Source organism: Podarcis raffonei, chromosome 13 (genome assembly GCF_027172205.1).
Source record: "Podarcis raffonei isolate rPodRaf1 chromosome 13, rPodRaf1.pri, whole genome shotgun sequence".
NCBI classification, from domain to species: domain Eukaryota; kingdom Metazoa; phylum Chordata; class Lepidosauria; order Squamata; family Lacertidae; genus Podarcis; species Podarcis raffonei.
This window is the reverse complement of record NC_070614.1, coordinates 55559660-55587490: the sequence shown is the minus strand read 5'-3', so window position 1 is coordinate 55587490 and position 27831 is coordinate 55559660. Positions and strand designations below refer to the sequence as shown.

Below are 27831 nucleotides of genomic sequence, written 5' to 3'. Positions count from 1 at the left end.
TTAGGTAGATCTTAGGGCCAGGAACAGAGTTCACATGGAGGGGGTAAAATGCCTGTCTTTCCTATGGCTTTATTACTAAATGCATTCCTCCTTGGTTCTTGTTTAGTTAGCCTGAACATGTATCCATGCTCAAATGGCAAATAGTTCTTTGTAGTTAAGAGGCTTCCTCTGATCTGACTTTGTCTCCACATGGGGATTTTTTGAAATGCTCAGAGGAAATCTGATTCGTTCTTACAAACGCTGTGTTAAAAGTTCTTTGGTGAATAAAAACAGCCTGGGCCAGGGGGTGGGATGTGCACTTCCTCCCAGAGTCTTGCTGGTCAAGCCTCGTGTCCATTGTATTAGTCAGGGTCCAGTCCTTCCTTCAGAACGCAACAGTACTTTCTCAAAGTCGAACAGAGGTTGGCTGGTTTCCCGCTGGCTGAGCATTGCTGCCTCATATTGCCTGCCCACCCAGCGCCCCCCTCCCCGCCCATCACAGACACACACAGACGCCGCACCAGGTTAACTCTTTTTATTGGGTTTTGCAGGAGTTCACACACAGGTCGGAGTTCCACAGGTGCTGGCCATGCAGGCGGAAGAGGTGGGAGGCTGGGGGCAGGGAGGGGGGCAGACTGACTTGGCGGGGGACCCAGCTCTCCAGGGGTCTGCCGGTGGGTCTTTCTCTCTCTGTTTCCGAAGGGGCCCTTGAGGCACGGGGCTTGTCCGGAGGTCGGGGCTGATAAGAGGGACAGCAGGTCAGTTGGGCTTTTGGGGTGTCTGGATTTGGGAGAGCAGTTGCTTTGAGGGGTGGGGGCCAGGCCCTGGATCTGGCCAAGGCTCTACGGTAATAAGTATTTGGGGGTGGGCTCTGAGGATGGCTTGGGGGGTGGATTCCCTTGGGGTGCCTCGTGACATGTGGGGAAATCAGAGTGAATGATTGGGGGGGGGCGATGCGTGTGGAGGGCGGGGAGTGTTGCCTGTAGCTCCGGTTGCTATACAGTCCAAATATAGATATATATTTATATTTATATTTATATATATGTGTGTGTATTTATTTATTTATCACATTCCCCCCTTTAAATAAACATTATATACAAATCACAGCAAAGAGTCAGGAGTTGGGCGCGGGGGGGTCCCAAACAGCAAAGGGGAGGAACCACAGGGGGTGGTGGGTTCAACGAGTTTGGGGTGCTACGATGGGGGGCCAGTTGGTGGGGGGGGTCTGGGAACTAGTGACCGCAGGGACCATGGAGGGGCCTCGGGAAGGCCGGGTGCTGTGTCCCCCACCCCAGTACGGAAGCAGTAGATCAACTTGCTGCCAGGTCCTCTTTCTGGGGGTGGTGGAGATTTGGGGTGGGGGGTGTTGGCAGCCTGGGCCAGCTAGATTGATGGGGGCGCCCGGAGGGGCTGCTTGGATGGGTTGATGGGCACAACTCTTGGCTTTGGGTGGCTGGACGAGTGGTCAGGGGAGAGGGAAGTTGGATGTGGGGGGTCCATTAGGGACGCTCAGATCGGCTGGGATCCAGCTGCAGTGGAAGGTGTTTGGGTTGGGGTGGGGGGAGAGTTGGGCTGAGTGTCACCAGAGGGGCTGATGGGGCGTTTCCTTGAGCTGCTTGACTGAGTTGGGGCTGAGGGGCCGTTCCCTCGTCTCCCCCCTCTGCGTCACAGCTCTGAGCACCGGTCCTGTTTGCTGTAGTGGTCAAACTGGCTCTTCCAGTGCATCATGTAGGCGCTCCAGAGGTGGAACTCCAGCTTCCACTGGCGCTCGGCCTCCTCGATGTTGTCTGGGGGGGGGGAGGCGCGGAGGGGAAGCAAGAAGGAGCGGAAGGGAAGGAGAGAGAAAGGAGGAGAAAGGAAATAGAGTTAAGCGGCAGGAAGAGCTGCCAAGAGGCCCAAGCGCATTTGCGGGGTGGGGGGATACAGACTTACCAGGCTCCAAAGCCCCCTCCCCACTGCAGAACCCTGGACCCCACACCTGGGGTCAGACGGGGACATGTTCCTCCATCGCTCTTGTCCCTCTGTCTGTGGGGAGTTTTGAGAATGCAGTTCGGCTTTCACGGGGGGGTGGGCCTTGCGTGGCCAGGAGGAGATGGAGCCCCCCAGCTTCTCTCCTGACCTCATCCTCCCTCCAAGACTAGGCTGATACCTCTTAGGGATGCTGGCCTCTGTTTCCTCCTTCCTTCGTCCCCTACCTTGGAGAGGAGGTGACATTTGTGTCTTTCTTGCTGCGATGGAAGAGGTGGGCTGGCTCACAGCACCTCTGCCTCAGGGACCTTTCTCCCTCAGATTTCCCGTGAGAAAAGTAGCTTTTTCAGGGGGCTGGGCTAGATGACCCTTTGGGTCCCTTCCAGCTCTACAATTCCATGAAACCCAGAGTCTCGGTGTACAAATCGGACAGGAGAAAGTGGGTTCCTAAGGCAGGGATTTCACTGCAAAATTCACCTTTTTTAACTTTTCTCCAAAGCAGCCTGCATAACTCTGTCTGCCCCCAATTCTATCCTCACAAAAACGAAGTTGGCCTGAGATGTAGTAACTGCCCCAAAGTCACCCTGGTGGGCTTCATGGCTAGGAATGCAATGCAGGACCCCCCACTCAAGAATCCCTGACAGACGGCCAGCCAAGCTCTGCTTAAAAACCTCCAATGAATCCTGGAATTGTAGAGTTGGAAGGGACTCCGAGGGTCATCCAGCCCAACCCCTGCAGCGCAGGAATCCCAGCTGAAGAATCCCCGAGAGAAGGCTACCCAACCGCTGCTCGAAAGCCTCCAACGAAGGAGAGTCCATGAAGGGGCGGCATACAAATTTAATAAAGAAAATAAATAATAATCCAGTGCTCTAACCACTGCACCTCTCTCACTGGCAGGAGGCAGCTTCCATCATGCACCTGCTGCTAGCCTGTGGAATGCACTGCCACTGGGTGGGAAGCCTCTTGGGGTGGCTTCCTAGAAGGATCTGAAAGGGGGGCAGTTTGATTTCGACTGAGAGCTCTGGGGCCGGGAGGGGAGTCTGGGTGGAGCAAGCAGAAGATGTATTGAGAGTGGGGGAGATGCACTGAGGACACCCATGTAAGAAAGAGGTGGTTAGCATTAGCAAGCTAAAGACAGCTGCGGCAGCATTGCGGTTAAGAGCATGATCTGCGGCCCAGGAGCTCGGAGGTTCATCACTCAGCTCCATTTATTTTCTGGGCTGGAGGATAGACATGTCTGTCTCTCCCTCTCTCAAAATCTATCTATATCTATATCTATATCTGTATCTGTATCTGTATCTGTATCTGTATCTGTATCTATCTACCATATTTTCCAGCGTATAAGACGACTAGACGTATAAGATGACCCCCAATTTTTCCAGTTAAAATATAGAGTTTGGGATATACTTGCCGTATAAGACCACCCCCACCCATTTCTGGTCCTCCTCGTGGGGGGGGGGGGTGGAGAGGAAGCGGTGGGGATTGGCTGGCTGCTGCCACCACCCCACACGGCACCAGGGCTGGCGGCGCCCCCGGCGGGCTCCCCACGCACTCCGTGTCCCTCTTGTCATGTTTGTGGTTTGGGACAAGGCGGTGAGTCCGTGCACCAAGAAAAGCCGTGCGCCCTCGAGCCCCGCCACAGACCACAGACAGCGCAGGCCCTGAGCTCCGGCTCCGGATGCCGCTTTGCTCACCACTCCTTGGAGCGAGGAAGACGGGCCCAGAGCTGCCAGACCCTCGGCAAGGTGAGGCGAGGAGCAGGCACAGGCCGGAGCACCCCAACCTAAAGCCCGCCAAGTGCTGCCAGGGGCAGAGCGCGCACCCCTCCGCTGCCTCTGCAGTTGCAGCAGCAGCAGCCCGAGGCGAGGTGAGCGAGCCCCGATCGGCCATCCAGCAAAGCGGCGGGCTGCGCTCACCAGCTCTCTCCTCCTTCCCAGCGGGTGGCTCTGCGTCGCCACAACCATACCCACCGTATGACGACCCCCAACTTTGGAGAAGATTTTCAGGGGTTAAAAAGTCATCTTATACGCCAGAACATGTGGTATCTATCTATCATCTATCTATCTATCTATCTATCTATCTATCTATCTATCTATCTATGTGCCTTGCCTCCAAACCTCAACTTACACCCCTGACTCCTTGGCTAAACGAAGGGTGATCCCAAACTTCACATCTAACACACTCCCCACAACCAAGGCTGCAGCCATCTCTGCAAATGGCAATTGGCATTTTGGTGGCCCCAAGAAGCCCCTGTGAAAAGGGGTCCGGGGCCACAGCCAGGCTGAGAAAGGGATCACCCACCATGGAATGAAGCCCCCCCCAATATCTGTGCGCCTATAAGTCCAGCAGAACATGGAGCATGCTTCCTCCTGCAGCCTCTCCCTTGACCCCAAAAGGCCTTCCTTGACCCCCCCCTTTGCAGACACATTTATGCACCCCCCATGCACCCGCCTCTTCACCCCCCAGCCCCAAATCCCCCACCTCTGTTTTCCCCCTCTGGTCATGCAGTTGGAGAGCAGATGGAAAGAGAGGATCTCCCACTTGCTGCGTGCCTCGCCTCCTCCCATATTGCAAGGCGCCAAAGACTGTGTGTGCTTGGAATTATTGATTCTTATTGCAATTCCCCCAAACAGGGACCTCAGGAACACACAACCCACAAATTTTCAAGCATGTGAACATGAAACGAGAACAACAAAACACAGGAGCAGAACCATAAAACCACTGAAAACGAGCTATACAGACACACACAGGGACCCTGACTCATCCTGACCCTGTGCCTGAACCAGACATTTGCTGCAAGGTGGGTGGGAGGTCTGGTGTGGGGCGCCTGGGCAGGGGGTGCTGAGCCCCCTCACACAACGGCTCACCTCCCTGCCACTCTCCCCCGCCCCAAGCTTCTCCCAAGGCAGGCAGTGGTGCTGAGAGGGGGGGTGGACTGGGAAAAGGTGGGAAGGGGCTCAGGGTCTCCCAGTCTGCCTCCTTTGCCCTTAAAACCAGAGACACCCTCCACTCCATCCTGCCGCAACTGGGTGGAAACCCTCCACTCAGTTGCCAACATCTGAATTTGCGTTCGTGTGTCCCGCTCCCGAAATCCAACTCTTCTACCCCAAGCCCAAAGGGGAAGCACTGCTGGGCTCTCAGGGGTCCAGATGCTGGTTCCTGGACAAGCAGGGTTGTCACAGAAGAACTGCGGGGCTCAGTTGCCTAGACGGCTCATTCCGGTTTGCAGCACGCTACAAAATCCATGCTCACGGGTCTTTGTCTCCCAAAGTCAATCCGCTGCAGTGCCAAAAGGGCAGCCTGCCTTTGCTGCCTGCGGGCTCCTGTGGGGCTGCGTGCCCAGTGAGTCCCTGCCTCCTGCCCACCCCTCTGCCCTTCTGCTCCCACAGCGCCCCTGGGCATAAGCCCCTCTTGACCTCCCAGTCCATGCATAGCAGCAGCGGCAGCAGCTAGGCTGAGCCCCCTCCCCCAAGGCCCAGCCCTCCGCCAGTCTGCGGCAGGCAGCAGCGGCTTCCACCTGCTCCTTTTCTCAGTGTGATCCGTGGGGTGCTCAGGACAGGAGGTGCCATGGGGGGAAGAGGAGGAAGAGGACCACCAGTGGGGCGGAGGGCCCCCCGGGCCCCCAGCTGGACTCAGCACAATGCCTGGAAGACTCTACAAGGGAGAAGAGAATGAGGAGTTAAACCCCTGGGCAAAGGGGAGAGGGGTGTGGGGGGGGTGCAAGGCCCGGCTCAACACTCATGGGAAAAGTTGCCATTCCCCCAGATTGCAATGGTGCAGGGAGGGAGGAGGCAGCCACGGGCTGCCCACAAACGCATCACCTTCTGCTGTGGTAGTGAGAGGTCAGTTTGGTCAAGACAGAGCGAGAGATAGAGAGGAGGCTGGAGAAGCAGGTCATTCTTGGTGGAAAGGGGTGGGAAGCAAAGGATCGGATTTGGGGAGACTTGGCGGGTGGGGGGCGGTCAAGGGGCCGGCTGAAGAAGACCTGGGGAGGGGGCTGGAATTTCTGCATCTGTTTCGAAGGAGCGGCCCAATTCCTGGGCTGGGTTGTGTTTTGCCTGTTTCTCTCTTCCCCATGTCCCTGCCCACTCTCAGCAGGCCCCCCCCACCAGGGGCCCTGACCCACCGGTCACGTTGAGGAGCTTGGGGAGGAAGTGGTTCCAGAAGGCGCAGATCTGGGCCCGGAGGCTGCGGTCGGTGCTGAGCGGCTGCGTGTTGAGCTTGACGTACTGCTGATCAGACAGGTTGTAGACGGGCCAGGATTCCTCCTTGTCTGAGGGGTCCGTGGGGTTCCTGCGTGGGGAGAGAGAGTGAGCGGTCAGTTTCTGCACCAGCCCCCCCCCCCCGGAATTCTTGCACCGGCCTCTGTGCTTGGGTCAAGCTAGCAGCAGATGCTGCACTTTGGGTGTTTTTATCTTGTATTTTTATGCAGTTAACTGCCCTGAGATCCAAGGATGGAGGGCGGTACAGTCATACCTCGGGTTACAGCCGCTTCAGGTTGCTTTTTTTTGGGTTGGGGACCGCCGAAAACTGGAAGTACTGGAATGGGTTACTTCTGGGTTTTGGCGGTTGCGCATGCACAGAAGCACTAAATCGCGCTTAGCGCATGCACAGACACGGGTTGCGAATGCTGTGGGTTGTGAAGGAGCATCCTGCATGGATCACGTTTGCAACCCGAGCGTCCACTGTATACTAAACAACAACAGTAGTACAGGGCCAGGACTAGTCCAGTATTCTGGCTCAGTGCTTCATTGTCCTTTTAAGTCCTGGCTCTCCTCCTTTCCCCTGCTGTGGGTTTGAGGTGTATAGGGGGGTCAGTCTGGATGATGCCTCGAGTCCCTTCCAAGCCTTGGGGTCCAGGACCCAGGGAGGGTTAGAATTTCATGGCAGATTCTGTTGCTGAACTGATCAGACAAGTTTCTTTGTAGGACAACGACCTCAGCTGGCCACTTAAGTGTCCTCCTCAACATCCCAAAAGAGCCGGCCAGGTTGCAAGAGCTGCAACTAAGTGAGGGGACCCTCCAGGCTGATGGGTGGGCTTCCCTCTAGTCCCCTCACCCAGGAGGAGCCAGAGAAGGTGTGTGAGCCGAGCTGGATGCAGCCCAGGAGCTGGAGATGCAGAGACCTGCTTGCTTGGTGCAGAATGCAGAGCTGCGACTAACCGAGAAGCAAGATCCGTTGAGGTCTTAATACTGTGATCCCCTCCATCATATTCTAAAACCATGTCTGCTGTCCCTCATTCCAAGGAAACTGAGCCCCGGGGAAGCGGCTGGAGTCCCTTGCCGCTCAGAGACTGATTTGTCTTAATCCCTTCTCTTCCTGCTGTTTGCCCAAACAAACTCACACAGACTCAAGACACACCTGGGCAGAAATCAAAAGTGGTGGGTCTGTATATTTTAAATTTCAAACCCAGGTTTTTCTCATCATGGTCAAGGGTCAACATTTTGAAATTTGAATATCTATATTGAGGGACAGAATAGCCTGGTTGCTAAATATAAATCAAAACTAAGGAAATATTGCTAATTCCTGATTGCCCCAATCAGTAATTCTCACTTAAAACCGGCCAGACAATCAAACACCATCCATAACTAGGAACATTTTTCATCTTTCTAGTTGTGTGCGTGGGGGATATAAATAAATCTAACCAAGTCCTGCAAATAAACCTGAATCCTGAGAATCTTCCAACATTCATTTGTGGGGCCAGGGCCCTGTTTGTGACCCCACTGGCAGCTTCTTCAAGCATTTAATTAATTAATTAATTAATTAATTAATTAATTAATTAATTAAATACCTGACCTGGTTGCAGGGCAGATTACAGCATTAAAACACAAGATTAAAAACAGTTCAAGAAAGCAACTGTAAAATAAGATGGGACCTAAAAACAGGCACCTCAAGTGCCAAAAGGCAGGGCAAAGAGGTGCGTCTCCAGCATCCTCTGGAAGCTGTGCAATGAAGGGGCCAGGCACACCTCTGTGGGGAGGAGCCCCGCAGCTCAGGGGCCGCCACAGAGAAGGCCCTCCCCTGTATCCTGCCACCCCCTGAGTGGGAAGGGACCTTTGCCCCCTTTCCTCCCTCCTTTGGAGGGCAGCCTCCTCCCTTCTCTGCCCCCACCTGCCCCTCCCCCAGCCTCGTTACCCTGTGCGGGCAAAGTTGACCCAGTAGCGCATCATCCTGCGGCTGAGCTCCTTCTCCTCGGGGGTGTAGTTGAGGCTGTCGTTGAGCGGCAGCCCGAAGACAAACTCAATCTCGTAGCCGTGCGGGACGCCCATCCAGAGCGGCCACATGAGGTTGGAGGCGCGGTGGTCGAAGAAGTAGGCGTAGACCTTGTTGCCATGCTCAGCGTAGCGCCGGGCAAAGTGCATGGCGGGGCAGATGACGTTGTGGTCGCCCACAATGTCGTCCATGGCCTCCCGGTTCTTCTCGCGGTTGTCCTCGTCCTCCCAGTCGGTGTACTGCAGCACCACGGCCTCGGCGGCGATGTCGTTGGCGTGCGGCACCCCGATGCGCACGCCGTCCAGGAAGTCCTCTCGGCTGATGAGGCTCTCGTTGTCCTTGCTGAAGCCGGGCGCCCCGTAGATGAGGAAGTAGGTGCCCTCGTCCTTCACCACGCCCAGCAGCACCTGCGTCTCCTTGAAGTTGCCTGTGCTGAGCATGGCCTCGGGGGTGTCCGGGAAGAAGTCCCCGTCGATGACGGGCACGAAGGAGAAGCGGAAGATGCTCTTGTAGGGCAGCACCGACCACTCCTCGTCCACCAGCTCTTGCGGGTGCTTCGTGCGCAGGCAGCTCACCAGCTCAGAGTCGTTGGTGAAGTGGCAGCCCACCCGCTTGCCCAGCAGCGTGGCGCGGCGGCGGCTCTCTGCCGGGGTGATGGTGGCCCACGGAGCGTTGGCCGTCCCGCTTTGCAGGATGGCCCGTTGGAAGAGGGGCCGGCTCTGGGCCGAGAGGAGGTGCATGCTGACTGAGGCACCGCCGGCACTCTCCCCAAAGATGGTGACAGCCTTGGGGTTGCCCCCGAAGAACTGGATGTTGCTCTGGACCCACTGCAGCGCCAGGCGCTGGTCCAGCAAGCCCATGTTGCCCGGGGCCTCCTGGCTGCCCAGCAGGGCCAGGAAGCCGAAGGCGCCCACCCGGTAAGTGATGGAGACCAGGACCACGTTCTGAGTGTAGGTGAGGAAGCGCCCGTCGTAGACGTCCAGCGAGGACGAGCCACTGTAGAAGCCGCCTCCATAGATCCAGACCAGGACGGTGGCGTTTTTGGGGCGGGGAGAGGGCACCCAGACATTGAGGTAGAGGCAGTCCTCGCTCATGTTGTGGTTGGGGTTCCACATCTCCGTCCCGTGGAAGCCAGGGTAAGTGTTGTCCACCAACTGGTAGCAGGCGTGCCGGTAGGACGAGGCGTCCAGCTCGTGGCTCCAGGGCTTGACCGGCTCCGGGCGCAGGAAGCGGCGTGGGCCCACGGGGGGCTCTGCAAAGGGGATGCCCAGGAAGGCCGAGACCTGGCCATCCAGCACCCTCACACGGATGCCACGCACCCGCCCGGTCTGGGTGGCCACCAGCAGCTCATCCGCCTGGGCCAAGCCGACGAGGAAGGCCAGGAGGAGGGGGAAGAGGGGCTGCAGCCGCGAGGCGGGCATTGTGCCAGCCTGCCTGGGGGGCACCTGTGGGAGAAAGGGGAGAGGGTTAGAAGAGGCCTCTGCCTAGCCGCCTGCAGTTGCCACAGAGTCAGGGCCCGGCCTGCCCAGCCCGTCTTCTGCTGTCTGATAAAGGGAGCGCAGGCTGATATCAGCGCAGGCCAGGCCACAGGGGAGGAAGCGGGGAGAGGAGCAGGCTCCTTCTCTGCCTCTGATTCAGGGGCTGAAGGAGAAGGGCGAGGCCCTGGGTTCAAGTGGAGGAGCGGGCCCAGAGCCTCCAGCTCAGGCAGGGAGCCTGACACTCAGCTGTGCCCATCAACTGTGTGGATAGCTCAGTTGGTTAGAGTGTGGTGTTGATAATGCCAAGGTTGTAGGTTCAATCCTCAGAGGGGACAGCTGCATGTTGCATGTTTCCTACCTCGCAGGATTGTTGTAAAGAACAAATGTGTGAAGGAAGGGATCAAATGCAACACCTTCCACGGATAAATGGAACGAAATAAAATTTTAGCAGTAAGCTGCCTTGAGTCCCTGTTAGAGAAAGAGACAGGATGTAACAACAACAACAACAACAACAACAACAACAACAACGGAAACATGAGAATGATCGATAACATAAAAGGAAAAGGTAAAGAGACCCCTGACCATTAGGTCCAATCATGACCAACTCTGGGGTTGCGGCGCTCATCTCGCTTTATTGGCCGAGGGAGCCGGCGTACAGCTTCCGGGTCATGTGGCCAGCAGGATTAAGCTGCTTCTGGTGAACCAGAGCAGCGCACGGAAACGCCGTTTACCTTCCCGCCGGAGCGGTACCTATTTATCTACTTGCACTTTGACGTGCTTTCGAACTGCTAGGTGGGCAGGAGCAGGGACTGAGCAACGGGAGCTCGCCCCATCACGGGGATTCGAACCACTGACCTTCTGATCGGCAAGTCCTAGGCTCTGTGGTTTAACCCACAGAGCCACCCGCGTCCCACGATCGATAACATACCAGAGAATAAATCCTATTTAACTCAGTGGGACTTACTTCTAAGTAAAAATGCTTAGGATTGCAGATACAGTGGGACTTACTTCTGAGTAGTAGACAGTGTAAGGCTCCATTTAAGCAACTTCCGGTCAGCGCCAGCGCCTAGTGGCGGATTCCCTTTGATCTCCGGAGGGAATCGGCTCTGCGGGACTGGGTCTTGCCGCTGCGGCGAAGCGGGGACCCGAAAAAATCACAGGCGGTGAAGCCTGTGAACTTGGAGACTCGGCGGGCACCATTTGCGTCCCCCCCTGGCTGCGAAGGAGCCTTTTTAAAGGCTTCGGAACGGAGCGGGGGTGAGTGGCGCGGGGCTGAGAGTCGTCTACCTTTTCTGTGGAGCGAAGCCACATGGCCATAGTCGGAGAGCGCTGATTCCTTTCTGGATAATTGGACACTAAAGCAACTACCCGTGAGTAGGTTTAAGCGAACTAATTGGAAAAAATTTGGAGTAATTTTGGCACCAAAACGGGAAAGGCATAAACAGGAAGTCTGCCTTCCCGGCTTGTAAATAGATCAAAGCAAAGAGACTGTAAAGCTGAGACTTTGAAAGACGTTTTTTAAAGGATTAAAATCCAACATCAACAAAGTGATTCCCCTCCTGTTTGCAGGAGCAGAGGGGGGAAATTTGAGCACTATTACCTGCAAGAAAAGAGGGAACTAAAGATATATCCGCTGCCTCTAAAACCTGGGAACGGTCTGCCTATGACAGGGAAAGCCGATTAGTGGGAACTGTCAGCACGTAAAGGGCAAAGAATTTTGAAGCAACTCTGCGAAAGATACATTGTTGTTAGAATTGCTTCGATCATAAAGTAACTGCTAAAGACTTTGAGACAGTGGCTATTAAGGGGTACGGGGAATGCATATGGACTTTATTTGTTATAAAACTTGCAAAGTGAAGTTGGAACATAGAGGAGACTATGTTGCACAACAAGTAAGCCACTAAATAACCAAGCTGTGGAAAATTCCTCTTCAAAACAAATCTAACAGGCGTGAGACTGACCTTGGGTTATACATGAGTGTTATGGCAAATGAGGAAGGAAAGATAGAGCTGCCACAGGAAAAAACTACCAGGTCCGGCAGACAATACAAGACTGACACTGCACATCAGAGAAGGGCATCAACATCCGGAGCAGCTGGCATAGTAGGAGCTACTGCTTCGCAAGTCATCTGAAGACGTATTGGCTCAGGCACTTGGTAAAATTAATGAATCCTTGGAAAACTTGACAAAACAGGTAGCAGAGACAAATAAACAAGTAGCTGAGGCCTCAGCAAAAATTTATTTGAACACTACACATGAGAGCAGTACGTGTGAAAAGGATCTAGGAGTCTTGGTTGACCACAAACTTGACATGAGCCAACAGTGTGACGCGGCAGCTAAAAAAGCCAATGCGATTCTGGGCTGCATCAATAGGAGTATAGCATCTAGATCAAGGGAAGTAATAGTGCCACTGTATTCTGCTCTGGTCAGACCTCACCTGGAGTACTGTGTCCAGTTCAAGAAGGACACTGACAAACTGGAACGTGTCCAGAGGAGGGCAACCAAAATGGTCAAAGGCCTGGAAACGATGCCTTATGAGGAACGGCTAAGGGAGCTGGGCATGTTTAGCCTGGAGAAGAGGAGGTTAAGGGGTGATATGATAGCCATGTTCAAATATATCAAAGGATGTCACATAGAGGAGGGAGAAAGGTTGTTTTCTGCTGCTCCAGAGAAGCGGACACGGAGCAATGGATCCAAACTACAAGAAAGAAGATTCCACCTAAACATTAGGAAGAACTTCCTGACAGTAAGAGCTGTTTGACAGTGGAATTTGCTGCCAAGGAGTGTGGTGGAGTCTCCTTCTTTGGAGGTCTTTAAGCAGAGGCTTGACAACCATATGTCAGGAGTGCTCTGATGGTGTTTCCTGCTTGGCAGGGGGTTGGACTCGATGGCCCTTGTGGTCTCTTCCAACTCTATGATTCTATAATTCTATGATTCTATGACTACAAGCATTAATGAACTGGGAAAGAAGGTGAATTCCAACACACAGACAATTGAAAAACTACTAGAGGAATCGGCCTCGACTCGAAAGATAGCAGAGGAAGCTAAGGAGGTTGCAACTGCTACTCAGGAGAAGATACCACCGGTATATAAGAAATTAGAGGAGCATGATCTGACACTGTCTATTATTGAATTACAAGGAAAGGAGAGAATTTTAAGAATTAGAGCAGTACCTGAAAGTGAGAAAGGTAGCCTGGCGGACTTTCTTACAAAGGAATTTACAGATTTTTGGCAACAGGACCTGGGGAAGGAAGAATTCAAGATTGTGAGTGCATTTAGACTTGGCAAAGGACAAAGAAAGAACAAAGCAAGAGACTGTTTGATTACCTTTAGAACAAAAGATGAAAGAGATAAAATCTTGAATTTGCACTACCAAAGAACTCTGGAAATTGAAGATTCATATGTGGAGATCTTCAAGGATATACCTAAACACATTTTGGATGTTGTCCTATTGAGAAGAAACAGAATACTCTTCAGGTGGGAATTTCCCCAAGGTCTATCTTTTAAATACAAAGGAAGGAAAATAAGAATAAGGACAGTGAATGACAAAGACAAGTTTTTGAAAGATCACGAGGAGGACTTACAGAAGGAAGTGGAATCTGGAGAGGAGCAGACTGCATCAGGAAAAGGAATTTTAGACATAGCAAACTTATCATTTGGACTTCTTGGCCCAGGGAAAGATACACCACCGACAGAAGAAGAACAACAACTTGGTGCGGTTGGAGGAAAAACTAAGTAATTCACCATGGCTCTGCAACTTCTAAGCTGGAATTGTAATGGACTGAACTCCCCTCGAAAGAGAAAAGGTGTCTTTCATATATTAAGAAAAGAACAATTGGACTTGATTTGTTTACAGGAAACACATGTAATGAGGTTACACAGGAAAATACTCATTAATAAGAGACTGGGACAAGAGTTGATTTCGTCTGACAAAGTTAAAAAGAGAGGAGTGGTGATATATGCAAAGGAAAAATTGCTACCGAAATTTATTTTTAAAGATGAACAAGGAAGATATTTGGCAATTGAAATTCAACTGCAAGGAGAGAAATTTTTGATTGTAGGGGTGTATGCACCGAACGAGGGGAAATCTGAATTCTTTAAGAAGTTGCATGAGATTCTGCTGGACTATATGGACTATAACATTATTCTGATGGGAGACATGAATGGAGTAGTATCTACAAATATGGATAAGGCACAAAAACAGGTAGTCACCAAAGATGGTAGACTACCAAAAACTTTCTTTGAACTAACTGACAATATGGACTTGATTGATATTTGGAGAACTAAGAACCCCCTGGGGAGAGAGGGAACTTTTTTCTCTGAAGCCAAGATGACATGGACTAGAATTGACCAAATTTGGATTACTAGAGGAATGGCACCAAAGATAAAGAAAGTGGAAATCTGCCCCAAAACTTGCTCAGACCACAATGCTGTAAAGATGGAGATGAACCAAATAACAACCGGCTCCTTTAGATGGAGGATGAATGACACCCTTTTTAGAGATGAAGAAGTATATAAAAAGGCCCAAAAAACTTTGAAAGATTATTTTGAAATAAATATGGCTACCAATGTTGAAAAAAGAGTAATCTGGGATGCAAGTAAAGCTGTGATGAGGGGGTTCTTGATACAACAGAACGCACTAAAGAAGAGAAGTCGAAACGAGAAAAAAGATAAAATTTTGGAGAAAATAAAAGAAGGGGAGAAAAAACTGAGAGTAAAGCCAAAGTCACAGGAGATCTTGAGAGAAATAAAACTCTACCAAGTACAGTATATGGAACTGATGAATCAGGAAATAGAATGGAAAATTAAACAAATGAGACAGAAGACATTCGAATCAGCGAATAAATGTGGGAAACTACTGGCTTGGCAATTGAAAAAAAGACAAAAATTAAATATGTGAAATATGTGACATATGTTATTGAAAAATAGGCATTGTGAACCTTATGTGTTTTTAATTTTTTTTGTTTTCTTCTTTTTGATTCTTTTTTTATTGTATTAAATTTGAAAACTTTAATAAATATCTATTAAAAAAAAGTGTAAGGCTCCATTTACAATAAAGGAATGAACACTCCACATGTTTCCTAAGAAATGGCTGGCTGTGGAAGCCTTGCAGTTAAAGAATTTAAAGCAGATTGGTGACCTTCTCCTTCAAAATCATAGGAAAGGTTTCACATGCCAGCGTCACTATTTCCTTCATTTGATGCAGGGATTTTATTGTCAGTTCAAACAGGACTTTTGCACCAACACACCAACACCATTTTTTTTATTTTTTTCCAAAAATAAGGAGGGTCGGAAAAAGGAAAAGTGGGACATTCTGGGAGCAAATCAGAAACCGAGACACTTGGAGATTATGCCAACGTGGGAGTCAAAAGACTCGCTTTTGCCCTGAAAAAAGCCAGAAACCCCCACTCTCAGGTGCCTCAGTGCCCCCATCTGAGAGGCCCTCTTCCCCTCCTTCAGCCCCCCACCAGTCTCCTGGGAGGGTGGGGTTTGACTCAAGGTCTTTCTAGGGGGTGGAGGAAGGAATCCAGACCCTCAGTGCCACCCGGGGTGGGTGAGGGCGCCACAGAGGAGGGGGTAGCACATGCCTGGGTGTGTGGCCTCTGGCGCCCAAGACTTGTGCTTTTGTGGTCCCACCCTCTTCTTGTGGACGTAATAGGTTTCTGGCCTGGGGAGTCCCCCCCGTTCTCGCTAGCCTTTCAGAGTCCTCTGTTGACAAGCCTTTGTGTATTTAGACATTCAGAAAGCTTTCTTTGCTTAAGTGCCTCTCCAAAGGCTGCTGAGAAAGGTTAGCAGTCGTGGGAGGAGAGGAGAGGCTCTGCTACGGATCAGTGACTGGCTAAGAAACAGGAAGCAGAAAATAGGAATAAATAGGGCATTTCTCCAGAGAGCGTGGAGTCCCCCAGGATTTGATATCGGGATGAATCATAGAATTGCAGAATTGTAGGGTTGGAAGAGACCCCCAGCAGTCATCTAGTCCAGTCCCCTGCAAGGCAGGAATCTTAGCTAACCTCAACAGATGGCCAACCAACTCTCTGCTTAAAATCCTCCGCTGGGGGTTTGCTCATAAGCCACATAGAGAGTGAAGCCGCCAGGTTTGCTGGTGATACCAAATTGCTTAAGGACTGCTCAAATAATGGGGGTCAAGATGTCAGATGCAATTCAATGTACCTGTATTTCTCGCTCCATAAGACGCGCCTGACCATAAGACGCACCCAGTTTTTGAGAAGGAAAACAAGGGAAAAAAATATTCTGAACGAAACAGTGGATGTATGATTTTTTTGGTGCAGGCTGTAGCCATGGACATGCTATGTGATCTGGTGGTGAATTTGGGGTGATCCAATGCTAAAATCCTGAGGATCCATGGGCTTTTACCTCCCCCCTCCCAGGCAGCCTCCTTTATCGCTAGCCTCCCTTATCTCTCTCTTCTGATCCCACCGATCAGCTCTTCCTTTCAACACTCCCTTCCCTGTTTGCCTTAGTGTCTTTTCCTCAGCTGGAGCAGTTTTTTGCTCCTCCTTTTCTTCTAATTTCTCTCCTCATTGCTTTAGTCTTCCTGTCTCCTCTCCTTGCAAGTTTGCTGTCTTTACCTCCCCCCTCCCAGGCAGCCTCCTTTATCTCTAGTGTCCCTTATCTCTCTCCCCGATCGGCAAACAGTCAGTGGCTTTGTTTCAATACCCACTTCCCTCTTTTTTTTTTTATAAAAAAAAGCACGATCTGCTTTTTGCTCCTGGGCAATTCGGCTCATATGCTCCATAAGACGCACAGACATTTCCCCTTACTTTTTAGGAATAAAAAAGTGTGTCTTATGGAGCGAAAATACAGTAAGCAAGCATGAGTGATGCAGATCACGGCAAAAATATATTCCATGTATATGCTCCCGGGGTCAGGAATGAGAGGGGATTGCTCGTAGGCAGCTGCATTGTACAGAGCCAGACCACGGATCCATCAGGCAGTGGGATCAATCCAGGCCTACCTGGAGAGCAAGTGCTTTAGCAAGTTAGAGATGAGCTTGCAGTATCTCCAAATCTGGGAGAGCTGTGTACAGCTATTAACCAAATGAAAAACAACAAAGCCAGCAGACCTGATGGGATTCCTGCCGAAGTCTTCAAAGTGGGTGGAATTGAACTTACACAACAACTTCACAAGCTCATCGAAGAAATCTGGGAGGAGATCCCAGCAGATTTAGAGATGCCAAAATTATCAAAATCTTTAGAAAAGGTGATAGAACTATCGAGGCTTCTCTTTATTCTCTGCGGATGGCAAAATTCTTGCAAGGATCTTAGCAAACTGTCTCCTAACTATATCTGAGGACACCTTTCCTGAATCCCAAAATGGCTTTCAACCTTCTAGGGGGACAGTGGATATGATTTTCACTGCTCAACAGCTTCAAGAAAAATGCAGAGAGCAAAACCAACCCCTGTATATAGCGTTTATTGACCTGACTAAGGCCTTTGACCCTGTAAATCATACTGCCCTGTGAACTGTCCTTTTAAAAATTGGCTGCCCAGATAAATTTGTGAATATCATTCGGCTCCTCCATGATAATATGACAGCAACAATCATGGATAACAATGGCTCTCAAAGTGAAAATTCACAGTGGGATTGGGTATTAAACAGGGATGTGTTATCACCTCAAGTCTATTCATTATTTTCATTGCCATGATTCTACACTTTGTTGAAGGGAAACTCCACAATGGGGTAGAAATCATATATCGAACAGATGGAAAGCAGGCTGAAAGCAAAGAGTAAGGCTACCGTAACTTCCGTCACAGAGCTTCAGTATGCGATTACAACGTAGTGTGCGCACGCTCAGAGGATGAGCTCCAAACCATCCTAAATATTTTCGCAGAAGCTTACAAAAAGCTTGGCCTGTCACTCAACATCCAAAAAACCCAAAGTGCTGCACCAACAAGAACAAAACAACCCCTCTGCAGCGCCACAAATCCAACTCAGTGGTGCAGCGTTGGAAAATGTCAGTCACTTCTACGTGGGCAGTTATCGTTCCACAAGGGCTGACACTGATGCCGAAATCCAGCATCGCCTGAGCTCTGCGAGTGCAGCTTTCTTCCGATTGAAGACCAGGACATTCGCAGGGAAACCAAAATGCTTGTTTACAAAGCTATTGTGCTACCAACCTTACTGTATGCACGTGAAACATGGACCACTTATAAATGCCATTTCCAATTTCTGGAAAGATTCCATCAACGGTGTCTCCTGAAAATTTTACACATCACTTGGGAAGACAGGCGAACTAATGCCAGTGTCCTGGAAGAAGCAAAGATCACCAGTGTTGAAGCAATGATTCTTCAACATCAACTTTGTTGGACTGGCCATGTTGTGCGGATGCCTGATGATCGTCTTCCAAAGCAACTTCTCTATTTCGAACTTAAAAATGGAAAGCATAATGTTGGTGGTCAACAAAAGAGGTTCAAAGACTCTCTCAAGGCAAATCTTTAAAAATGTAGTATAAACACAGACAACTGGGAAACACTGGCCTGCGAGCGCTTCAGTTGGAGAACAGCCTTGACCAAAGGTGTCGTTGGCTTGGAAGACACTCGAACTCAGGACGAAAGGGAGAAATGTGCTAAGAGGAAGCCATGCTTGCCAAATCCGGAGGGGAACCCCAAGGCATCCTCTGGCCAGGGACCCCCTAAAACTCCTCATAGGCACCTGAGGGAATTACCGTACTTTTCCGTGTATAAGACTGGTGTTTTAATTTTATTTTAAAATAAGGTTACAAATCTGGGGGCGTCTTATACACGGAAAGTGCCTATGCCCATTTTCTAAATTTGGGGTCCCCAAACGTAGGGGGTGTCTTATACATGGAAAAATACAGTACATGAATTAATGGATTTCAAACTGTGGCTGTTTGGGAGGCCTCCGGATATGAGCATAGCTGTCAAGCGTCCCTTATTTGGTGGGACAGTCCCTTATCCCAGCGCCATGTCCCGCTGCTGTCCCTTATTGATGATGTCTCTTAAATAAGCTACTGAAGGGAACGGGGCCCTTTCTATGTCCAGCTGTCCTTTGTCAACAACAAATTGTTCCTTTTTTTGTGTTGAATATATGCTATGTGGTAATTTATGGACCTAATAGGTATCTAAAGCCATTTGCATGCAACAAAATATGTATTTTATCAAAGTACCGTAATTGTTGATCCCTTATTTTGGCTGCTGATCCCTTATTTTCGAGGCTGCTGGTCCCTTATTTTCAAATCTGTAAATTGACATATGGATATGAGGGCCTAACCTCCTTGTTCCCAAACTGCCACACACACACACACACACACACACACACACACACACACGCATACACACCCCTCACGATCAAGAGCATATAAATGTCATGAAGTAAATAAGTTGCCCCTGAGGAAAGAGGACAAGAAAGAACCTTTGGAAGGAAAGAAAATCCTCCTGAGGGAGCAAGCGATGGTTCCCTCCATCGCCTGAGGAGAGAGGGGGAGGGGCAGCTCTTCTAGCACTTTCTGAGGGGAAGAAAAAGGCGGGAAAACGCCTCAGGCGGAGGGAGGCCTGCTCCTCCTTCATATCCCGGCCTGTTCTGAGGAGGAAAAGGGTCCCCTTTCTGAGGAAAGTGTCTCGTTTCTGAGGAGGAAAAGCACCTCCTCAGGAACAACCCATTTATTTTATTCATTTATACCTACACGCCGCTTGACTGCAAAAAATAACAAGACCCCTCGAAGCAGTTTACAAAGGAGAAAGCAGTAAAACGGAGAGAGATTCACAAGTGTACTTCGAAACATACAAAAGTTGAAATGCTGAAATAGATTAAGATTTCCTCAGCTTCCAGTCCTGGGGCTCCTTAGGTTCCTCTTGCCCAGACACCTCAAGCCCCTCAGATGGACGCTGGGGAAGGAGGACCTGAAGGTTTCCTGGAGGCAATCTCTGGGCAGCCCCTCGGCCTATTAGTATTACGATTTTGATTGTTCTATATTTATTGTATAGCCTGCTTTTCCCTCTGGTGATCAACAAAAGAGGATTAAAGATTCTCTCAAGGCAAATGTAAAAAAATGCAGTATAAACACTGACAACTGGGAAACACTGGCCTGCGAGGGCTCCAGTTGGAGAGCAGCCTTGACCAAAGGTGTTGTGGGCGTTGAAGACACTCGAACTCAGGACGCGAGGGAGAAAGGAGTGATCACCAAAGAAGAAGAAGAAGAAGAAGAAAGACGGCCCAGGAATGTGAGGGGATTTCTTGGAGGCCAGCTGCATTGTACAGAGTCAGACCACGGATTCCTGCGGCAGTGGGTCTCTCCCAGGCCTGATCACGGAGCCAAGCCCCTTTCCCCTCAACGAAGATGTTGACTTCGTGTGTGGATAAAAAGGCGAATTCCATGCTAGGGATCATTAGAAAATGAACTGAAAATAAAACTGTTAATGCAAATCTGTGTGAGGACTCGAACCCACAGCTTCAAGTTACAAGAGATTCCGACTCAACTTCAGGAAGATCTTTCTGGCGGCAAGAGCTGCATGACAGTGAAATGGGCTCCCTCAGGAGGTGGCGGACTCTCCTTCCTTGGAGGTCTTCAAGCAGAGCTTGCATTGCAGGGGGTTGGGCTGGATGACCCTCAGGGTCCCCTTCCAGCTCTGCAGTGCTGTGAACTCACTGGAAGTCCCTGTGCTTCCTTGGGGATCAGAAGAGGGTTTTCAAAATATATATATATTACCACCCAAATTCTCCTCTGTGGACCTTAGAGGTGGGGTCACTGCTCCGTGTGGGGCCAGGGAAGGAGTGTAACGGAGACCCCAAGTGTGCATTATGTGGGGTGGGATTCGGATGTCCAGTTTCTATTCTGGGATGTCCTCCCAGCAGCTGCTCAGCTATTAAAAGAACCCGGGTCAAAAATAAACCAGCTGGCTGTGTGTGATATGGGGAGACGGGGGGGGGTAGTGTGTACATGGGGGTGGGGTGGGGGGGGAATCATTTGCTCTGACCCATTAGGTATCCTGATGCACTGGCAGGTGGGGCGAGGGCATATGTGTGCCCCCTTTTGTGGAGGGCAGAATCAGCCCTTCTGTGGCTGCTGGGGAGACAACGCTGGTCTGGTTCCTAGAGTTTTTTTGGGGGGGCATTGCACATAAAATGGACACTTGTTTCCCCTTCTCCCAGCAGGGCCAAGGGGGGGGGACGCACAGAGCAAAATACCCCTGTATTCCTGCCGCGATGAAGCCAGGTTTGCAATGACAGCCTTTTTTGCATTTGGGTGTTGATCTGCTGCAGCAGAATGTCTCTGTCGTGGCTTTTGAAGGGGGGGGACACGACAGGAGATGGGGGGGTCAGTCTCCCTGACAGTGCCATCTGCATCACTCGTCATGCGCCTGTCAGGAAACCCTCCGGCCGGAACTAATGCGTCCCCTGCCCAAGGATTAGCAAGTGGAAACTAAAACCCCGTCATCTGAGTGCCAGGGCTCACGCTGGCAGTCACACCCCCCCCATCGCTCCTGCAGCTCAGCAGGGAAGGAGACACTTCCCTCCCTCCCTCCCCTCCTGTGACTCCCACCCCAAAGTTGAAATAGGAGCTGGAATCAGGGGCAGTTGGAGCCCCTCACCCTGTCTGTGCCCCAGAGAGAGCTCCCCGCCTGCTTTTCAGAGAAAGGTGCCTCCTGTCTCGGCTGCCAGTCAGACATTGAAAAATTGAACGGCAGCATTGAAAGGACCCCAAGGGTCATCTAGCCCAACCCCCTGATTCCGTCTTTCTCTTCCTCCCCTCCTCCCCATTTCCCTGCCTCTTTTGGGTAGAGGGGTGCTGCTCCTTGCCCCCTGCCCGTAACACTTTCTTGAGGACTGCAGCCTTGACCTCTGCTGCCCTCAAGCCTTTCAGGTGCTGCGGATTATGACACACACACGGCCCAGGTGTCCCCAGGCTGGCCAGGGATAGTGGGAGTTGCAGCCCCCCAGCAGCATCGGGAGGGTGCCACCTCTTGATGAGGCACCCCAAAGGAATTTGGCAGAAGTCGGCCCCTTCCTCTCACCCCTCTCCTGCCCCTCTCACCTGCCTTGTCTCTCCTGGCTCTGCTCACACCTCACTGTCCTGCTCTCCTTTGTTGCTCCTCTCATCACGTTGCCTTCTAATCCCGTCCTCCAGAAGTGCATGCAGCCCCTCCCTGTTTTGTGTCATCTGCAGACTTGATAAGTAAATAAACAGCAGAAGTGTGTGTGGGGGGCACCCAAGATTACCACCCAGGTCTTTGGTCCCTTGCCAGAAAGAGAAGAAGGGCCGTCTCACTGAGTGGCAACAGCACATGCCTTGCAGGCTGAAGGTCTCTGGTGCAACCCCTGGAGCTGGCTGGGCCAGGGGGTGGCAGGCCCACTGCCTCCCAGGAACCTGCACTTGGAGGCTGATGCCAAGGATGTGGGGCATGCAGAAATGGGCGCATTTTCATAGTCCTGTAATCCTGGGCTGGGGAACCTGTGTCTTGTGGGCTCCATGCACCCTTCAGCCCCATGCCACATGTAGCCCGCAGGGATGGGGTGGCAGAGAGACAGACAGGCAGGTGGTCCTTAGAGCAGTCGCTGTGCAACTCTGCAAGATCCACCAGCTGCCACTTGCAAGGGTCTCAGCTGGCTTCCCCTGAGCCTTTGCTAAGAATATAATAAAATGCTCCCGGGGACTAGAGGAGCTGCTTCTGAAACGTGTCATTCTCACCTCCCAATAGTCATGGCTTAAAAATGTCAGGTTTTAGGCATGGGTTGGCAAACTAAGGCCCAGGGGCTGGATCTGGCCCAATCGCCTTCTCAATCTGGTCCATGGACGGTCCGAGAACCAGCGTGTTTTTACAGGAGTAGAATGTGTCCTTTTATTTAAAATGCATCTCTGGGTTATTTGTGGAGCATAGGAATTCGTTCATTATTCTTTTTCAAAACATAATCCAGCCCCCCACAAGGTCTGAGCGACAGTGGACTGGCCCCCTGCTGAAAAAGTTTGATGACCCCTGTTTTAGGGTCACTGCTCCCTCTCGATTCCCCACAACTCCCTTCCTGTACCTTATCCAGCTCTGCCCACCAAAAGGAAGTGAGCCAAAGAGGTGATATTTGTGGTTTGCTCTTGGAAGCCTTTGTTGTTGTTGTTGTTTAGTCGTTTAGTCGTGTCCGACTCTTCGTGACCCCATGGACCAGAGCACGCCAGGCACCTCTGTCCTCCACTACCTCCCGCAGTTTGGTCAGACTCATGTTTGTGGCTTCGAGAACACTATCCAACCATCTCATCCTCTGTCGCCCCCTTCTCCTTGTGCCCTCCATCTTTCCCAGCATCAGTGTCTTCTCCAGGGAGTCTTCTCTTCTCATGAGGTGGCCAAAGTACTGGAGCCTCAGCTTCACGATCTGTCCTTCCAGTGAGCACTCAGGGCTGATTTCCTTCAGAATGGATGCGTTTGATCTTCTTGCAGTCCATGGGACTCTCAAGAGTCTTCTCCAGCACCATAATTCAAAAGCATCAATTCTTCGGCGATCAGCCTTCTTTATGGTCCAGCTCTCACTTCCATACATCACTACTGGGAAAACCATGGCTTTAACTATACGGACCTTAGTTGGCAAGGTGACGTCTCTACTTCTCAAGATGCTGTCTAGGCCTGTCATTGCCCTTCTCCCAAGAAGCAGGCGTCTTTTAATTTCGTGGCTGCTGTCACCATCTGCAGTGATCATGGAGCCCAAGAAAGTAAAATCTCTCACTGCCTCCATTTCTTCCCCTTCTATTTGCCAGGAGGTGATGGGACCAGTGGCCATGATCTTCGTTTTTTTGATGTTGAGCCTCAGACCATATTTTGCGCTCTCCTCTTTCACCCTCATTAAAAGGTTCTTTAATTCCTCCTCACTTTCTGCCATCAAGGTTGTGTCATCTGCATATCTGAGGTTGTTGATATTTCTTCCGGCAATCTTAATTCCAGTTTGGGATTCATCCAGCCCAGCCTTTCGCATGATGTATTCTGCGTATAAATTAAATAAGCAGGGAGACAAAATACAGCCTTGTCGTACGCCTTTCCCAATTTTGAACCAATCAGTTGTTCCATATCCAGTTCTAACTGTAGCTTCTTGTCCCACATAGAGATTTCTCAGGAGACAGATGAGGTGATCAGGCACTCCCATTTCTTTAAGAACTTGCCATAGTTTGCTGTGATCGACACAGTCAAAGGCTTTTGCATAGTCGATGAAGCAGAAGTAGATGTCTTTCTGGAACTCTCTAGCTTTCTCCATAATCCAGCGCATGTTTGCAATTTGGTCTCTGGTTCCTCTGCCTCTTCTAAATCCAGCTTGCACTTCTGGGAGTTCTCGATCCACATACTGTTTGAGCCTTCCTTGTAGAATTTTAAGCATAACCTTGCTAGCGTGTGAAATGAGTGCAATTGTGCGGTAGTTGGAGCATTCTTTGGCACTGCCCTTCTTTGGGATTGGGATGTAGACTGATCTTCTCCAATCTTCTGGCCACTGCTGAGTTTTCCAAATTTGCTGGCATATTGAGTGTAGCACCTTAACAGCATCATCTTTTAAAATTTTAAATAGTTCAGCTGGAATACCATCACTTCCACTGGCCTTGTTATTTGCAGTGCTTTCTAAGGCCCATTTGACTTCACTTTCCAGGATGTCTGGCTCAAGGTCAGCAACCACACTACCTGGGGTGTACGAGACATCCATATCTTTCTGGTATAATTCCTCTGTGTATTCTTGCCACCTCTTCTTGATGTCTTCTGCTTCTGTTAGGTCCTTACCACTTTTGTCCTTTATTATGGTAATCTTTGTACGAAATGTTCCTTTCATATCTCCAATTTTCTTGAACAGATCTCTGGTTCTTCCTATTCTGTTGTTTTCCTCTATTTGTTTGCATTGCTCGTTTAAGAAGGCCTTCTTGTCTCTCCTTGCTATTCTTTGGAAATCTGCATTCAATTTCCTGTATCTTTCACTATCTCCCTCGCATTTTGCTTGCCTTCTCTCCTCCGCTATTTGTAAGGCCTCGTTGGACAGCCACTTTGCTTTCTTGCATTTCCTTTTCATTGGGATGGTTTTCGTTGCTGCCTCCTGTACAATGTTACGAGCCTCCATCCATAGTTCTTCAGGCACTCTGTCCACCAAATCTAAATCCTTAAACCTGTTCGTCACTTCCACTGTGTATTCATAAGGGATTTGACTTAGATTGTATCTTACCGGCCCAGTGGTTTTTCCTACTTTCTTCAGTTTAAGCTTGAATTTTGCTATAAGAAGCTGATGATCTGAGCCACAGTCAGCTCCAGGTCTTGTTTTTGCTGACTGTATAGAGCTTCTCCATCTTTGGCTGCAGAGAATATAATCAATCTGATTTTGATACTGCCCATCTGGTGATGTCCATGTGTAGAGTCGTCTCTTGTGTTGTTGGAAAAGCGTGTTTGTGATGACCAGCTTGTTCTCTTGACAGAACTCTATTAGCCTTTGCCCTGCTTCGTTTTGATCTCCAAGGCCAAACTTGCCAGTTGTTCCTTTTATCTCTTGATTCCCTACTTTAGCATTCCAATCCCCTATAATGAGAAGAACATCCTTCTTTGGTGTCACTTCTATAAGGTCTTGTAAGTCTTCATAGAATTGGTCTATTTCAGTTTCTTCAGCACCAGTGGTTGGTGCATAAACTTGGATTACTGTGATGTTAAAAGGTCTGCCTTGGATTCGTATCGAGATCATTCTATCATTTTTGAGATTGCATCCCAGTACAGCTTTCGCCACTCTTTTGTTGACTATGAGGGCCACTCCATTTCTTTTACGGGTTTCTTGCCCACAGTAGTAGATGATTTCAGCAAGGCATTTGACAAGGTGCCCCATGATATTCTTGTAAAGAAGCTGGTAAAATGCGGTCTTGACTATGCTACCACTCAGTGGATTTGTAACTGGCTGACTGACCGAACCCAAAGGGTGCTCATCAATGGTTCCTCTTCATCCTGGAGAAGAGTGACTAGTGGGGTGCCACAGGGTTCTGTCTTGGGCCCGGTCTTATTCAACATCTTTATCAACGACTTGGATGATGGACTCAAGGGCATCCTGATCAAATTTGCAGATGACACCAAACTGGGAGGGGTGGCTAACACCCCAGAGGACAGGAACACACTTCAAAACGACCTTGACAGATTAGAGAACTGGGCCAAAACAAACAAGATGAACTTTAACAGGGAGAAATGTAAAGTATTGCACTTGGGCAAAAAAAATGAGAGGCACAAATACAAGATGGGGGACACCTGGCTTGAGAGCACTACATGTGAAAAGGATCTAGGAGTCTTGGTTGACCACAAACTTGACATGAGCCAACAGTGTGACGCGGCAGCTAAAAAAGCCAATGCAATTCTGGGCTGCATCAATAGGAGTATAGCATCTAGATCAAGGGAAGTAATAGTACCACTGTATTCTGCTCTGGTCAGACCTCACCTGGAGTACTGTGTCCAGTTCTGGGCACCACAGTTCAAGAAGGACATTGACAAACTGGAACGTGTCCAGAGGAGGGCAACCAAAATGGTCAAAGGCCTGGAAACGATGCCTTATGAGGAACGGCTAAGGGAGCTGGGCATGTTTAGCCTGGAGAAGAGGAGGTTAAGGGGTGATATGATAGCCATGTTCAAATATATAAAAGGATGTCACATAGAGGAGGGAGAAAGGTTGTTTTCTGCTGCTCCAGAGAAGCGGACACGGAGCAATGGATCCAAACTACAAGAAAGAAGATTCCACCTAAACATTAGGAAGAACTTCCTGACAGTAAGAGCTGTTCGACAGTGGAATTTGCTGCCAAGGAGTGTGGTGGAGTCTCCTTCTTTGGAGGTCTTTAAGCAGAGGCTTGACAACCATATGTCAGGAGTGCTCTGATGGTGTTTCCTGCTTGGCAGGGGGTTGGACTCGATGGCCCTTGTGGTCTCTTCCAACTCTATGATTCTATGATTCTATGATTCTATGATTCTATGATTCTATGTGATGGTCATCCGAACTGAATTCGCCCATTCCCGTCCATTTTAGTTCACTGATGCCCAGGATGTCAATATTTATTCTTGCCATCTCATTTTTGACCACCTCCAACTTACCCAGGTTCATGGTTCTTACATTCCAGGCTCCTATGCAATATTTTTCTTTACAGCATTGGACTTTCCTTTCGCTTCCAGGCATATCCGCAACTGAGCGTCCTTTCGGCTTTGGCCCAGCCGCTTCATCAGCTCTGGATCTACTTGTACTTGCCCTCCGCTCTTCCCCAGTAGCATGTTGGACGCCTTCTGACCTGAGGGGCTCATCTTCCAGCGTCATAACTTTTATATGCCTGTTGTCTTTGTCCATGGAGTTTTCTTGGCAAGGATACTGGAGTGGCTTGCCGGTTCCTCCTCCAGGTGGATCACGTTTGGTCAAAACTCTCCACTATGACCTGTTCATCTTGTGTGCCCTGCTCGGCGTAGTTCATAGCTTCTCTGAGTTCTTCAAGCCCCTTCGCCACGGCAAGGCAGTGATCCATGAAGGGGCTTGGAAGCCTTTACGAGAGGCTAATCCTTGGCTGGGCTCAAGAAGAGCATTTCCCTGCATGCAGAGCTCTCCGAGTCTTTGCAAAGGAGCCCCTCTCGACTTCCCTGACTAGCAAAAGCTGAGCAAGCACATGATTACAGAATCTGGTTTTTCGTGGTTCAGAATTTGGAGCCTGGCTTCTCGCCTGCAAGTCTGCTTCTGGCCTACACATTACTGCAGATGATACAAAAGCAGGAGGGACTGCAAACTCTGGGGAGGGCAGGATGAGATCAGGAGCAGCAGGGGGAAGACAAGGTGTACATGGCATCTTCAGAAATAAGGGCCAGAAGCTGGTCTTGGCACAGCTCCAGGCACATGGCCCTCGCTGATGCGCTCCCTCCACTGTGAGACGTGGTCGTGTGTTGGGGGCCTCCAGTGGAAAGAGACTCAACTGTTTGCCATTGGCAATTCTATGAGTCAATGGTATTAATTTCATGTATTTGTATCCAGCTTTTCTTACAAGGTGGGGTTCAAGGCGGCTCACATCATTACTTTTTGAGGTTTGTTTTTTAAGGGATGCCTTTCCTTTTATACAGGCTCCTTTGGTGACTGCTTTCATGGCGTCCCAGAGGAGAAGGGTTGTTATGTTGTCTATGTCATTGTCTTTAAAGTAGTTTTGGAGGGTTTTCAAGAGACTCTTGATAATTGGTTTGTGGTCAGTACAGTCATACCTTGGGATAAATATG

The 27831-nt window shown here is 50.1% G+C and overlaps 1 protein-coding gene across 3 annotated transcripts in view; it reads right to left on the bottom strand.

Annotated features, from left to right (window-relative positions):
- Positions 1–1404: 1404 nt before the first annotated feature.
- Positions 1405–27831, bottom strand: part of ACHE (acetylcholinesterase (Cartwright blood group)) — a 142772-nt gene continuing 116345 nt past the window's right edge. For 2 of the 3 annotated variants that reach the window (XM_053362651.1, XM_053362653.1), the window contains exons 2-4: positions 8083–9605; positions 6074–6240; positions 1405–1766 (exon numbers count right to left, since the gene is read on the bottom strand). In XM_053362651.1, coding sequence (XP_053218626.1) covers positions 1645–1766; positions 6074–6240; positions 8083–9605 — 1812 coding nt within the window. In that variant the 3' untranslated portion in view covers positions 1405–1644. Of the gene's footprint in view, positions 1767–6073; positions 6241–8082; positions 9606–9996; positions 10107–27831 lie in introns of all 3 variants that reach the window. The other variant, XM_053362652.1, reaches the window with a different exon arrangement.